This window comes from Corylus avellana, chromosome 6, assembly GCF_965113065.1.
Source record: "Corylus avellana chromosome 6, dhCorAvel1.hap1.2, whole genome shotgun sequence".
NCBI classification, from domain to species: domain Eukaryota; kingdom Viridiplantae; phylum Streptophyta; class Magnoliopsida; order Fagales; family Betulaceae; genus Corylus; species Corylus avellana.
Window position 1 is genome coordinate 26,635,375 of NC_142495.1, and position 14,414 is coordinate 26,649,788.

Below are 14,414 nucleotides of genomic sequence, written 5' to 3' on the forward strand. Positions count from 1 at the left end.
ATTGATGTGTCATAGTTAGTAATTTTTAGATTTTTTTAACGATGATTAATCTAATAGTTAGTTGAAACTATTAAGTCAACATTATAAAATAATTATTAAATAAAAATATAGTACATGACATTGATCTTGCTCATTATCAAATAACTCAAAATATAAATGACTTTCACATTTATTTCAAATAAAAACCAAAGCCCATTAGAAAAGATTTGCCAAACCAACTCGTGATTTGCTGTCTCCACTTAATCAACAACCTTATACGTGATTTCCCTCTAACTCCACCAGTTTTTTTTTTTTTTTTTTTTTTTTTTCTCTTCAGCAACCTTTTTCAGTTTCCAATTATTTCCCATTTCCGACCACTTTATCATCGTTATCTTTCAATGACTCTGCTAACCTTGCAGCCAAGCTCTGTTTTGCTTCCGGAGAAACACCATGCTTCCCAATAATTGACTCTAAAACTGCCTCTGAAAGCAGTTTGTTCTCTATCACTGCATTCCCAATTTCAGGCAGGGACCCATCTTTGGAGAAGCTAATCTATAATTAAAAAAGGGAAATAAAATGTGAACAATTTATATTGACAAAAATGTTAATTGAATTACTACAAATTTAGAATTAAATTACCGTCAGTGATCCATTAGGTGATTGAGTGAATAATATAGAGGAGCTAGGTGGGAAGGTCTCGTCCTTGAAAACCTCAAGGAACTTTTCAATGGCTTTGGCTTCTGCATCGGTGTAAATTCCAACAGATTTCCAAAAGGCGACACAATTCTCTGAGACCTTCTCAGAGTACTGCTGACCCGTTAACGGCAAGATCATTGTCACACGTGTGAACTTTTCAAAGGGGCCTACGTGTAAATGGTATAATTGGGTTCACATTACAATACTTTTGATACCACGAATTATTTAGACGATGGTAATGCTATACATTATTTTTTTATTTTTTTATTTTTAAAGTTAATGTGGTGTGATTTTTCATAATATGTGATGCATGAAAATAAATTTTTTATTTGGAAAGACCTTGTCAAATTACTCTCATAAATTCATAATATCATCAAACGTGGGAACATATATTTTTAATTTTTAAAAAAGGGTTTGAAATTATATTTATTCTGACCTAAAAAAGAGAAATGCACTTGAGTAGCTATGTATAGTATAGCATGCATTAGAATTTAAATACAATAATGTCAATTAATACCAAAAAATAAACGAATCATTTAGGGATATTATCTCGTGTCACTCTAACATAATCCCTTTTTCGTTTTAAAATGATTTAAGATCAAATTAACTAAGGAAGATCTATTTCAGGTAGTTCTACATATGTCGCTATTCGTTGATTACAACATATTGGTCAATGGTCACTTGATTAGATAGTCCTTCTGACAATGTTTTGACTCCGCAATTTTACAGGTTGAAAACGCATTTTTAAATAAAATTATAAGTAAATATCTAATTTAAAAATACGTTTAAAAAATAAAAAATAAAGATCTACGTCTTCCCAAAAACAAAACAAATAATAATAATAAATAACTCTTGCACTTAAAAGGTCAAGCCGATGCAAATTTACTATAATGCTCATAACGGACAAAATAGCGGAAAACTCTGCCGGAATCCACAGCAGATTAATTAGACTATGAAAACGGTTAAGTCCGTTACCTGTAACGATGTCCCTGAAGAATTCCACGGACTCCGTCAGCTCCTCCCTACTCTTTCCCTTCCACTTAACGGAGAGCGAGGCCACGGCGGTATCCTCCAAGTACACACCTATCGCCGTGAACTTCACCAACTTCCCTTGAATCTCCAATCCCCTTGCCCCTGCGCACTTATCAAACACCATGGATCATACATTAAATACGACGAAAAGGATTAGCTAATAAAAAAAATAAAAACTCCGGTGAGCTGCTTACGAACCTGCGCCGCCGAGGAACAAGGTATTGGTGGAGCCCGGAGGCTTCGCCGCTGGCGGGAACTCGAGGTTCTCGACCTGGACTCCGGTGCTGGACAATGGCGAAACCATTTTTATGAGAATGTTTACTATTGTAGGCAGTGAGCGACGCGTTTTATAGTCTTATAGAGAGCCATGTGGGGTTCTCGAATTGCAGCTTGACAATTAAGGCGGGTAGAAGGGGTAGATGGGTGCACGTGCGTGCGTTGATCGAAAGGTCTCGTGCGAGGAACTGAAAACAAACAAACAAACTGAGGTCCCCCTGCACTAATCCTGTCCACAGGCCACAACTACCTACCGAAATCGCGCGGTTAGGACCATGCAAGAGAAAGACAACGTTAACAGGAAACATTAAGAAAATGAAAAGATTAAAACGACAGGTCATTGACTGGGACAAAGAAAGAAGGAAAGCGCTTCAAACAGGAAAGGGAAACCAAACCCTAGCATGAATATGATGTCCCAACAGCTCTTTGAGGTTCTTAAGGGGATAGCCGAATATGTGACAAATAAATTAACCGATGCTTGGGCCTCTCTCTCTCTCTGCTCCCCTCCCTCTTCCTCTCATCGTCATACGACCGCTCGAGCTTCGATTCTCGGTCTCGGTTGCCATCTAACTCGTCGTGTGAGCGCTCGTGCCGAGATCGGTGACGGTGGTGGTGATCGGAGGAGTGTCTTTTTTTTCTTCTTTTTCTTTTTTCTAATTAAATGGGGGAAAACAGGAGATCGGAGGAGTCTCGGTGCTTGTGGTCTCGATCGCGGTGGTCGCGGTCGTCCCTAGTGCGCTTGCTTGAGGGGCGATCCATGCTAGGGTTTGGTTTCGCAGGAACCTCGCTCTCACTCTCCCACTTGATGGATGGGAAAGATTTGGGCAAGAAGATAGCGGCTTGGATTTTATCGTTGCGGTTTCTTTACGGTTTGCTTTCACGGAACCGGGCAAACCAGCTTTATGAGGATTACTCGCGAGGTCATGTTACGCGGAAAATGATCCTCACAATTTCAAAATTCCTCAATTTTTTTTATTTAGTGCATTTTGAAGGGTAGTGTTGTCTAAAAGTTTTAATAATGATAGTGCATTAAATGCACTACCCTTCAAAATACACTAAATGGAGAAAATAAAAGAATTTTGAAATGAAGAGGATCTATTCCATCTTCTATTTGGAAATTGGATTAGATTTTACTTCTTCTTTTTTTTGCCAAAAGAATTGTTTTTTTTTTTTTTTTTTTTGGGTGAGTGCCAAAAGAATTGTTTCATCACAACATGATGATATATCCATGTTTACCGGATTTGGGCCAAATGCGAAAAGGCCCGGAGAAGCCACCATCCTGATTCCTGACTGGCCAGGCACCCAAGCGTAATGGACCGGACTGCAAATAGAAAGAAAACAAGAAAATTATACCATTTTAGTAAACTAATTGTTGTAAAATTAAAGAAAATGACAAAACAAGATAAAGAGATTGTAATATGTGAAACTAGTTCTTCAGGAATTATGTATGATTTTTCTCTATTATTGTGTATTTTACATATAACTCAATACTCACTTTTATAGGCATGAAATCATAATGAGAGGTTAAAGAATATGAAAAATAGAATATGAAACAAGAAAGTACATCAATGTATTACATGGATGTTATAAGAATTCTAAAAGATAACATGAATGAGTAGAACTTCAAGAGATAGAACTAAATGGTCATTCACCAAATACATGAATGCATTCATAATCAAATTTTAGCTAAATTTTAGTTAGAAAATTCATTTTGCTTCGCACCACTTTCTAAATGTTTTTCTATGATTCTGGCAGAACTCGATTGATTAACACATGTCTCAGTCAATTGAGCTTCAAGTTTTCTTGTCACGTGTCAATCCGGGCTACAAGTTCTTGCCAAAATTCTAGTCATGCCACATGTCCAAAATCTTGGTGACTGAGCCTTGGCTGAAAAATCTTAACTTCTTGTTTTAGCTTATTTTTTTATCCAAATCATCCTATCTCTCCTGGGTTCTTCCATTTTTACGTATATGGTAGTAATTTCAGTATAACTTGAGTTATGAGTCCCTAATTTGAAAGGCTCTTTTTCGTGCGCTTGTCATGGTCATGACCTATGCCCAATGAGCATATTTTTTAGCTCAATTTTTTTTTTTTAATGCATTTTTCTATTTTCTTAATATGAATTTTCATTTCTCGGTTGTTGCACCAAAACTCATGGGATATGGAGTAATTTCCTCTCTTTTTTTTTTTTTTTTTTTTTTTAAAAAAAATCCAATTCCAAGTAGACATGATTAAAGACAAGAATTGTTTACATAATCATTAAGTATCTAATTTAACATTGTGAAATGAATCTAAACATATTATTGAATTGATAATCTCGATCAATCTTTGGATCAATACTAGTTTTTTTTTTAAAAAAAAATATAAGTTATAAAAATTGGTTAAATTATAACTACATAAGTTACATCCGATAACCACTAACTTGTTGAACTAATTTCATTCAAATATCCCTTGGCACTTTCGATTAATCACATTTTAATATTTTTACACGACAAGTTTCTTTCTTTATCATTTGCATATAGTTACAATTCCATACATTGCAAAAAAACCAGAATTTGCACTGCCAATTTTTCATTATTCATGGCAAGAAGGTTAGCCACATCAATGTTTAGAACAATAGGCCATAGGGTTAGGCACATCAATGTACAGGATTCGAAGGAGCTTGGGAAAAGAACAAGCTTACTTCACAGAGAGAGAGAGAGTTTTGCTTCATTTACTTGAGAGATTCTTTAAATTGCAAAATCTTGAAGATGACACATATGCTTTTAGTTCTTGTTCTCATGCGACAGAGTAATGCTAGACATCATCTTTATGTTCTTTTTCTGTCCCATCAAAACTGATGTAGATTTAAAATTACCATTGAATTTGTGATAGATCATTATTGAATCTTGATCCAATGATAATTTTAAGAGCCACATCAATTTTGATGAGACAAAAAAGTGACATTTAGCACTACTCGAAGTAGAAAGCAAAGTAATAATATAACAAGTGCAAGAGAGAGACGCAGCATAGCAGAAAGAGGAAGAAAAAAAAAATAGCATCACAGAATAGCAGTGAAAAACCTTGAATAAATCAAGAGCCACACATTGACAAGCAGGTCAGAATATGCAAATGCTATATGCGCACAGATTTTTTGGGGTAGGAACTCACACGTTTAATGAGACACAAAATCAAGCTAATTCATCATAAAATCCTACAGCCACACCCACTCTGCACATCTACCAAATGAGCAAACATTTGAGCAAATACCTTATCACTGTTATACCATCATCTACCTCTTATCCTCTCTCACCAATTGAGCAAACACCTTACTCATTGAAATACCAGCAAGGTCGCCTACGCTTCCCATGCTGAACTGTGCAGAAGATACACTGATCTCCAAGTTATTGACATGATTAATCTGTGACAACATCTCACCATTATGATTAAAGCTATTTCCATTCCCTTGGAGTCGAAGTGCACACTCCAAATTCCACAACACATCTCCCATTGATGGTCGATCAACACCGCGTTCGACCAAGCATTTCTCCGCTATTTCTCCAAACTTTCTCAAGGAATCTGGCTTAATTTGGCCAGCCAGACGAGGATCAACAATTTCCTCCAATTGCCCTCTCTTCTGCAACATCATTGCCCATTCCACTAAATTCACCTTTTCCCTTGGAAGGGATGGATCAATAACAGGTCTCCCACAAAGTACTTCCAACATGACCACCCCAAAGGAGTAAACATCTGATTTTTCTGTCAGCTGTTGCCTTATCAAATACTCTGGATCGAGATAACCAAAGCTTCCTTTCACTGCAGTACTGACATGTGACTCGTCAATCTCAGGGCCACTCCTTGAAAGCCCAAAATCAGCAACCTTGGCCATCAAATTTTCATCTAGTAGTATATTTGCAGGCTTGACATCACGATGAATGATTGCCTTGGCAGAGCTAGTATGAAGATAGTGAAGCCCTCTTGCTGATCCGATGCATATCTCAAGCCTCTGTTGCCAACTTAAGCCGGGAACATTAGAACCATGCAGATGGTTCTTAAGGGACCCATTTTCCATGTACTCATAAATTATGATCATCTCATTTTGCTCGTCACAGTAACCAATCAGGGATACCAAATGGCGATGACGGACCAGAGATAACATTTCGATTTCAGTTCGGAATTCTGCAAATCCCAAATGAGAAACTCCCCTCTTCACTGCCACTTTTGTTTCATCTCTCAAAATTCCCTTGTAAACCTTCCCAAAGCCACCAACACCAATAAGTAAGCTTTCACTGAAATTATCAGTAGCCTCTTGAATTGCCACAAAAGGGTAGCGATACCCTCTCTTTGAGCTAGAAAAAATGGCAGTCCCGTTAAAATTATCTTCTGCCTTTGAATGGCTGACATGTGCACATGTTCTTCTTCTGCACAACAAGAAGAGGACAATAGCCACAATAACAGCAGTGAACATCCCAATGGTCAAACCCACAATAACACCAACTTTCATCTTAGAATTTTTTTTCAAATCAGAATCCAAGGCATCGAGGCTGCTCTTAGCATTGCTAATCTTCATGATCTCCAGCCCATTAAGAATGGCATTTGGCCAATGATTGCCAACATTAGAAGGCCCAACACTTACATTTAGCTTAGAGCTATCATTTACTCTTGTGATCACATCCATAAAATATGGGGCACCCAAAATGTTTGATGTTAGTTTGCTAAGATCAAGATTTGCCAAAACGAGCATGGAGTTAATATAAACATTGAAGAATAGAGTATTTGCCGAGCCACTCACTATGTCACAGAAGTGAAACCGGACCAGATACTCAAAGCCAGGGTCAACAACAAAACGCCATGTCAGATTGGCATTCATGGAAGGATCAGTTTCTGAGTTCAACATAGTGGCGGTGCCATAGACAGAAGAAGGAGCAATATATTCTGCTACCCCACCTCTTGTGAAGTTGACAGCTTTAGTGTTTGACACAAACTTTGCAAGATTATTGTGTATCAGAAACGTATCATCAGAGACCCAAAGGCGCCACAAGGGGTCGTTTTGGGGAGAGACTGGCTTATTGTTATTGCCCATGTTCACCCTCGCAACCGTCTCTAATGCCTTCTTTGACACAATTTGGTAACTGTCCTCTGGGCCAATTGTGCGGGCACCCTCAGGAATGAGATCATCAGGGAGTGAAAGAACTTCTAAGGCATTTATGAAAGCAAACGACTTGGAAGAAGGGATAAACGTGAGAGTTAGATTGCTGTAAGTTAAGTTCAAAGAATATTCCTTAACCTGAGGACCATTCTCTACTTTGAATTCTTTAATGAGGGTGAAATTTTGAGCGGAAACCGAGAACTTGGCCATGCTCAAGTTGTAGTTTTGATAAACAAAGGGGAAGAAATGAAGACGAATCCAGTGCCTCCCAGGTTTCCTAATTGGAAATGTGTACCTGGAGGCTCCATCTAGTATGCGTGCTGTTTGATACAGAGCTGAATCATTGGAAGATGAAATCGGTTTCTGGGTTGTGCTTGCAGAAATAGTTTGTGGGGTTGAAAGACTATTGGAATCAGAGTTATCAGCCACAAATACGCGATCACCCACCGGTGTATTGATGGGGGATCCACAGTCTATCAGATAATGGTCTACAGGATCAAATCCATTTGAAACACATATCAAACACAAAATAGACACCCACATAAGCAGTTCCACAACATTCCCAGTAATCATCATTAGTAACACTCAAAATGAGAGATAGAGAGAGGAAGAGGATGTTGAAGCAAAGCCGAATGAAAATAGAAGTGGCAAAGCTAATACAAAAGTTGCAGAGCTGATTTATCAAAGAGAATTGCTACAGAAATTGGACAACAGAGACTTGTAATAGGATATTGCAAACAGATGGCTGCTATATCTTCACCACATAATTTATCAACGACCAACGTAGACAAAATCAAGAACATAAGCAAAGCACCCACAAAAAGGTATCACCTGCGGATAGATGAAGAGGAAAAATCCAGGCTCTTCATCACAAACTGAAGCGGGAAATAAGAACAAAAAATATCTTTTTCATGTGCTGCTCAACTTGCTAGATTCAGACTCTTATAAATGTGGAACCAAGACACAAACATTTACGGTAAAAAGTGTCGACAGAACACGATTTTAATTAGGTAATAAGACAACCACCCCTACAGGAATGAATGTACCTAAGAAAGTGTAGAAGATAAGACACTCAAGGTGTTTGATTTCCATGATTGACGTACAGGGGGTACAACTATATCTCTCGGTGGCTCAACTTTGTCCAAGTGATGATGCTGATCGTTGCTGTAGGGTAATAATGAGATTTTGGTATTATGTGGTTTGTAATAAATTCTTACATATTCCCCTCAAAAAATAATTGGTGTCCTTTTTCCGCTAATAAAAAATGCAACATCCAGATCAAATCCGTTAGGGATTATATTTAAAGAAACCAGATAATTAGTTCAAATCTTTTTTCTTATTTCTCTTATCTTGTGTGAACATATAAAAAAATGCTACATATTTATTTTTACCACATTCTTGTATTACTAAGTTGAAGTAACAGTATCTATAATGAAAAAAAAAAAAAAAATTAGGATTGATAGTATTATAGTACTCATCAGCCCAAGTATTTAAAATTATTCAAAAAAATTATGTATTAATATGAGTTTGACTAGAGATAAGCATTTAGAATTACTCTAAAAATAAATTTGTGATTTCTACATAATAAATGTTGATTTGAGGATTGATGGACACTGTCATATCAATCTAGTAAGGACATAAATTTCCTCCAAATTAGTTTGAAGAAAATTTTCTTCAATCTATTATAATAAGTGACAAGTGTCATCTCACATGTTTTTTTTAAAAAAATGTTTTAATAGTAATTTATTACAATTTTACTAATTTAGAAAACCAAACATTAATTTTTTAAAAATTCAAAAATGTTGAATGACACTTATTAGAATAGATTAAAAGAAATTTCATTGGAAGCGGTATCTTCATTGGAAGAAGATTGGACGAATAATGGCCATTTGGTAGAGGATGTTAGAGCAACTCTGCACTCTCTGCAAAGCTGGTCTTTCGGTTATGTAAGTAGAGAGGCCAATCATGCTGCCCATAAAATGGCAAAGTATGTCACACAACATGTCTTAGATAGGGTCTAGTTGGAGGAAATTCCTAATTATATCAGGGGTGTTATTTTGATGGAGCAATCTGCTCTGTCAATGACTATTTGATAAAATACAAAAGCATTTTTACTTAAAAAAAAAAAATTCATCAAAATCAGCTTAAAGAGAAATTTGTGTCCATCTAGTAATATAAGAGTAAGATAGAAGATAACATATTGCATTATTTATATATATATATATATATATATATATATATATATATATTTCTCATGTTTAAAAAGACACTATATCTGTAGTATCACTTTAAGAAATGGGTAAATGAAAACACTTAAGAAATTGATGTTGTTTATGGAGAGAGAGAGAGTGTGTGTAAGAAGGTTCCTGACAAAGTGGCATAGGGTTCTGAAAGAAAAAAGGACAAGACATCAACTCTTTGTCGTGGTCAGGTGGGGGGCAGACGCGTTTTCCACAACCAGTCAACCACCAGGGCGGCAGCAGGGCCCACAGGCAATGATATTCGTGGCTTGTTATTATGGGATGAAGAGGGTGCATCGAACCTTGGGGCTTGGGCCATACTAGAGAACTAATATAAGCCCAGAGTGGGCCCAAAACCAAATAATAGAGCTCAATTGGAAGCAAAGTCCCGGTAAATCAGATTTAGGAGGAAGAGGTGATGATACTTGGGAGGAGAATGTTCAGATCTTTGATGGATCATGGCTTGGCTAAGTAGTTGGCTTCCATCGCCCACTTTCTTGATGTAGACAACCGCCCACTATCTTTGACCTTCTGTTGTTGAATTTTTCAAAAGTTGGTGAGTAGAACACGAGGGGGAAAGGAAGCTGACGGTGAGCAGAAAATAAATAGGTAAAAAGGTTATGGTCAACACTGAACAGATAAGGCTCTTTTTCTCAGAAAAAATTAAAAAAAAAAAAAAAAAAAAAAAAAAAAACAGAAAATCACATGGGGACTCCTTGTGTGTTTTCTTTTTTCTTTTTTCTTTTTTTTTTTTTCTTTTTTTTTTTTATAAAAACTTTATTTTAGATTCATAAATTATCAAGCAGTAGACATATATCTGAATTTTAAAATTTTTTAATTTGAACTCTGAACTTTTAATTGTAATTAATTTAAATTCTTTTGTCAAATTTTAAATGTTAAAAGTGCTACAATAATATTTATACCCCTAATTTTTTTATAAAATTTTAAATTTATCTTTTTTTTAAAAAAATATTATAAAAAAAGAAAAATAAAAAATCACAAGGTGACCTACGGTTGGGCCACTTGTGACCCTTTTATTTTTTCCAATTTTTTTGTTTTTCTATTTTCTTTAATTGAAAATTCAAGAGTTCAAAATTGAGATGTTTCAAAGTTCAGGATATGTCAAATCACGTGATACTTCATAAGTTTAAAATGAAGTTTTTCACCTTAGCTTTAAAATTTTAGTTTTTAATTTCATACCTACGTCAAACTTTTTTGCCAAATAGATACAAAAATTACTGTAAAAATATAATTATTATTATTAAATATATTTTTTAATAATAAAAAAAAATCGGTGGTGGAAAGCCCTTCGTGGCTTGTGATTACCTTTATGTTAAGGGGGCGACCCTTTTTTTTTTTTCTTTTTTTTTTTCGGGGGAGCATACTTGTATTTTCATAGTTATTTACGTTATCTATTTAACATGAGATCAACAAAAATCCCAAATTTAGAATAAGTCAGAATTCATGCCTCGAATTTATTAAATTGTTAAACTAAGGTATTCAAGCCAAAATGCCCAAAATCGCACAGGGCTGTTAACCTCCCGTTAAGTTGGTTATCATTTTCTTTAGTTTGTGACGTGTCATGTTTTATAGTTTCGTGCTCTTTTTTAGACCTTTTAGTTGTGTTATCTTTGACACACCATCTATTACCACCTTAATTGGTGGTTAATTTTCTTAGTCTTCGTGTCAAAAAATCATTGGCTCGCATCATTCATTTGATACATTGCCTCCTTTTTTTTTTTTTTCTTTTTTTTTTTTCCTGTTTACTCAATCTAATATGGAAGTTTAGAAGCTTTTTGTTTTGGTTGTCCAACCTATTGTTATAATTTATTGTTTTGTTGTTATGTACTGAAAAAAAAAAAAAAAAAAAAAAAGTACGTTGAGAGTCAAAATAAACCAAACACTCTTTGGTAGTCAGCATTACTGTTAGCAAGCCTTCTCTTTGTTTGGACCGGTCTTGCTCCCATTATGGATGACATCCATTCAAGCTAACTTTCTTTGTCTTTTGGAGTGCTTCTAAAATCTATGGTCTTAAGAACAGCAGATCTCAAAGCACATGTTGTTGCCATTGTTATGAAAACATTCTCACTTACATTCATTTTAGTTTTTCTGTTAGAAGAAGAGCGGAAAAGATCCTCTTTTTTCTCTTGTAAATAATCTTAAAAAAAAAAAAAAAAAAGAAGAAAAGAAAAACTCCACTGGGCTGGTACGAAAATAAGCCCACTTGCCAGAAGTGCAAATATTGGGGGCCCAAAATGCCAATGCAGGCTCATAACAACGAATCTTTCTCCATCATTTTATCACTCCTATCTATTTAGGGCTTTAACATGTTCAGCTACAATGATTCATCACACATGGAAACTCGGCAGTGGTCATGAAATGGTCCATGCATAATGACAAATGCCCGTGTCAAGATTTTGATGCGCTTGCTTTGGACGTCCAAGCCCAACTCAATTCCTGAGACTAAGTATCAAACAATAGCCCACGTGACATTTTCCTTTTCCCAATTTATAATTTTGATTAATGCGATATTTTACATTTTTATTTTATAAGATTGATGTGTTAAATTTAACTAATTTTTAATTTTTTTAACATTAATTAATCTAATAGTGGGTTGAAATCAATATGTCAACATTATAAAATAATTGTTATTAGATAAAATATAGTTTATAGCATTGCACTTATTCATAATTTTTCTCAAGCATTTTTAAGATTTATTGCGCAACATACTCAAACAACTCAAAATACATATTACTTTCACATTTATTTTAAATAAAAAACAAACAAAAAAAACCGTCCATTACAAAGATTTACCAAACTAACTCGCGATTTGCTGTCTTCACTTGATCAACAACCTTATATGTGTCCCGAAAAGGTAGTTCAATTGGCTGGAACCATGCCTAATGAAACGAATGTCACTAGTTCGAATCTCTCTTCTCCTTCTTATGCGGACATGTCCCAAAAAAAAAACTTTTTTTTTTTTTTCTCTCTTCAGCAACCTTTTCGGTTTCCAATTATTTCCCATTTCCGACCACTTTATCATCGTTATCTTTCAATGACTCTGCTAACCTTGTAGCCAAACTCTGTTTTGCTTCTGGAGAAACACCATGCTTCCCAATAATTGACTCTAAAATTGCCTCTGAAAGCAGTTTGTTCTCTATCACTGCATTCCCAATTTCAGGCAGGGACCCATCTTTGGAGAAGCTAATCTATAGTTTAAAAGGGAAATAAAATGTGAACAATTATATTGATAGAAATGTTAATTAAATTACTACAAATTTAGAATTAAATTACCGTCAGTGATCCATTGGGTGATTGAGTAAATAATATAGAGGAGCCAGGTGGGAAAGTCTCGTCCTTAAAGACCTCTATGAACTTTTCAATGGCTTTGGCTTCTGCATCGGTGTAAATTCCGACAGATTTCCAAAAGGCGACACAATTCTCCGAGACCTTCTCCGAGTACTGTTGACCCGTCAATGGCAAGATCATTGTCACACGTGTGAACTTCTCGAAGGGGCCTACATGTAAATGGAATAACTATGTTCACATTACAAAACTGTATTATTTATGGTAACGATGCGTAATGCTATACATTTTTTATTTTCAAAGTTAATGTGACATGATTTTTTATAATATATGATGCTAGGAAAGACCTTGTCAAGTTACACTCATAAATTCATAATATCATCACACGTGGGAACATATATTTTTAATTTTTTAAAAAGGGTTTGAATTATATTTATTATGACTTAAAAAAGAGAAATGCACTTGAGTATTTATGTGTAGCATGCATTGGAATTTACATACAATAATGTCAACTAATACCCCAAAAAATAAACAAGTCATTTAGGGATATTATCAAGAGGCTCGTGTCATTCTAACATAATCTCTTTTTCGTTTCAAAAGGATCAAGATCAAATTAACTAAGGAAGATCTATTTCAGGTATTTCTACATATGTCGGGTTGATTACAAGAATAGTATGGACATATTAGTCAATGGTCATTTGTTGGATAGTCCTTTTGACAATGTTTGACTCCACAATTTTACAGCTTGAAAACGCGTTTTTTTAAAAAAATTATAAGTAAATTTCTAATTTAAAAATACATTAAAAAAAAAAAAAAAAATCTACGTCTTCCCAACGCATGAAAAGGTAAACACCTCACTACGCAGGTTTGATTTTGTGCATTTCAATATCAAGAGGTAAACAAAAACTAACAAAATAAATAAATAAATAATTCTTACACATAAAAGGACAAAGGTCAAGTCGATGCAAGAAATTTACTATAATGCTCATAACGGACAAAATAGCGGAAAACTCTGCCGGAATCCACAGCAGATTAGACTATGAAAACAGTTAGGTTAGGTCCGTTACCTGTAACGATGTCCCTGAAGAATTCCACGGACTCCGTCAGCTCCTCCCTACTCTTTCCCTTCCACTTAACGGAGAGCGAGGCCACGGCGGTATCCTCCAAGTACACACCTATCGCCGTGAACTTCACGAGCTTCCCTTGAATCTCCAATCCCCTTGCCCCTGCACCATGGATCATATATTAAATACGACCGCGAAAAGGATTAGCTGATAAAAATAAAAAATAAAAAAAATAAAACTCCTGTGCGAACCTGCGCCGCCGAGGAACAAGGTATTGGTGGAGCCCGGAGGCTTCGCTGCCGGTGGGAACTCGTGGTTCTCGACCTGGACTCCGGTGCTGGGCAATGGCGAAACCATTTTTATGAGATGTTTACTATGGTAGGCAGCGATCGAGCGACGCGTTTTATAGAGGGAGCCCCGAGCCAGAGCCAGTGGGGTTCTGGAATTGCTGCTTGACAATTAAGGCAGGTAGAAGGGGTAGATGGGTGCACGTGCGTTGATCGAAAGGTCTCGTGAGAGGAACTGAAAACAAACAAACAAACTGAGGTCCCCGTGCACTAATGCTGTCCATAGGCCACAACTACCATCCGAAATCGCGCGGTTAAGACCATGCAAGAGAATACATCACGAAGAAACATTAAGAAATGAAAAGATTAAAACGACAGGTCATGTACTAGGACAAAGAAAGGAGGA

General features: G+C 35.9%; 3 protein-coding genes across 3 annotated transcripts; all 3 read right to left on the reverse strand.

Moving 5' to 3' along the window:
- Positions 1–312: 312 nt before the first annotated feature.
- On the reverse strand, positions 313–2,811 carry LOC132187076 (chalcone--flavanone isomerase). The gene is given in 4 exon segments (XM_059601239.2): positions 313–531; positions 619–842; positions 1,651–1,809; positions 1,906–2,811. Coding segments are annotated over 4 exon segments (708 nt in total). The 5' UTR covers positions 2,012–2,811.
- Positions 2,812–5,033: 2,222 nt separating this feature from the next.
- Positions 5,034–8,190, reverse strand: LOC132187075 (putative receptor-like protein kinase At5g59700). The gene has a single exon (XM_059601238.2). It carries the CDS (start codon positions 7,685–7,687, stop codon positions 5,255–5,257), a length of 2,433 nt encoding a protein of 810 aa, XP_059457221.2. The 5' UTR covers positions 7,688–8,190; the 3' UTR covers positions 5,034–5,254.
- Positions 8,191–12,087: 3,897 nt separating this feature from the next.
- Positions 12,088–14,149, reverse strand: LOC132188627 (chalcone--flavanone isomerase 2). The gene is made up of 4 exons (XM_059603140.2): positions 13,973–14,149; positions 13,725–13,883; positions 12,646–12,869; positions 12,088–12,560 (listed from the first exon to the last, which is right to left on the reverse strand). Exons 1-4 carry the CDS (start codon positions 14,076–14,078, stop codon positions 12,366–12,368), a joined length of 684 nt encoding a protein of 227 aa, XP_059459123.1. The 5' UTR covers positions 14,079–14,149; the 3' UTR covers positions 12,088–12,365.
- Between the last annotated feature and the right edge of the window lie 265 nt (positions 14,150–14,414).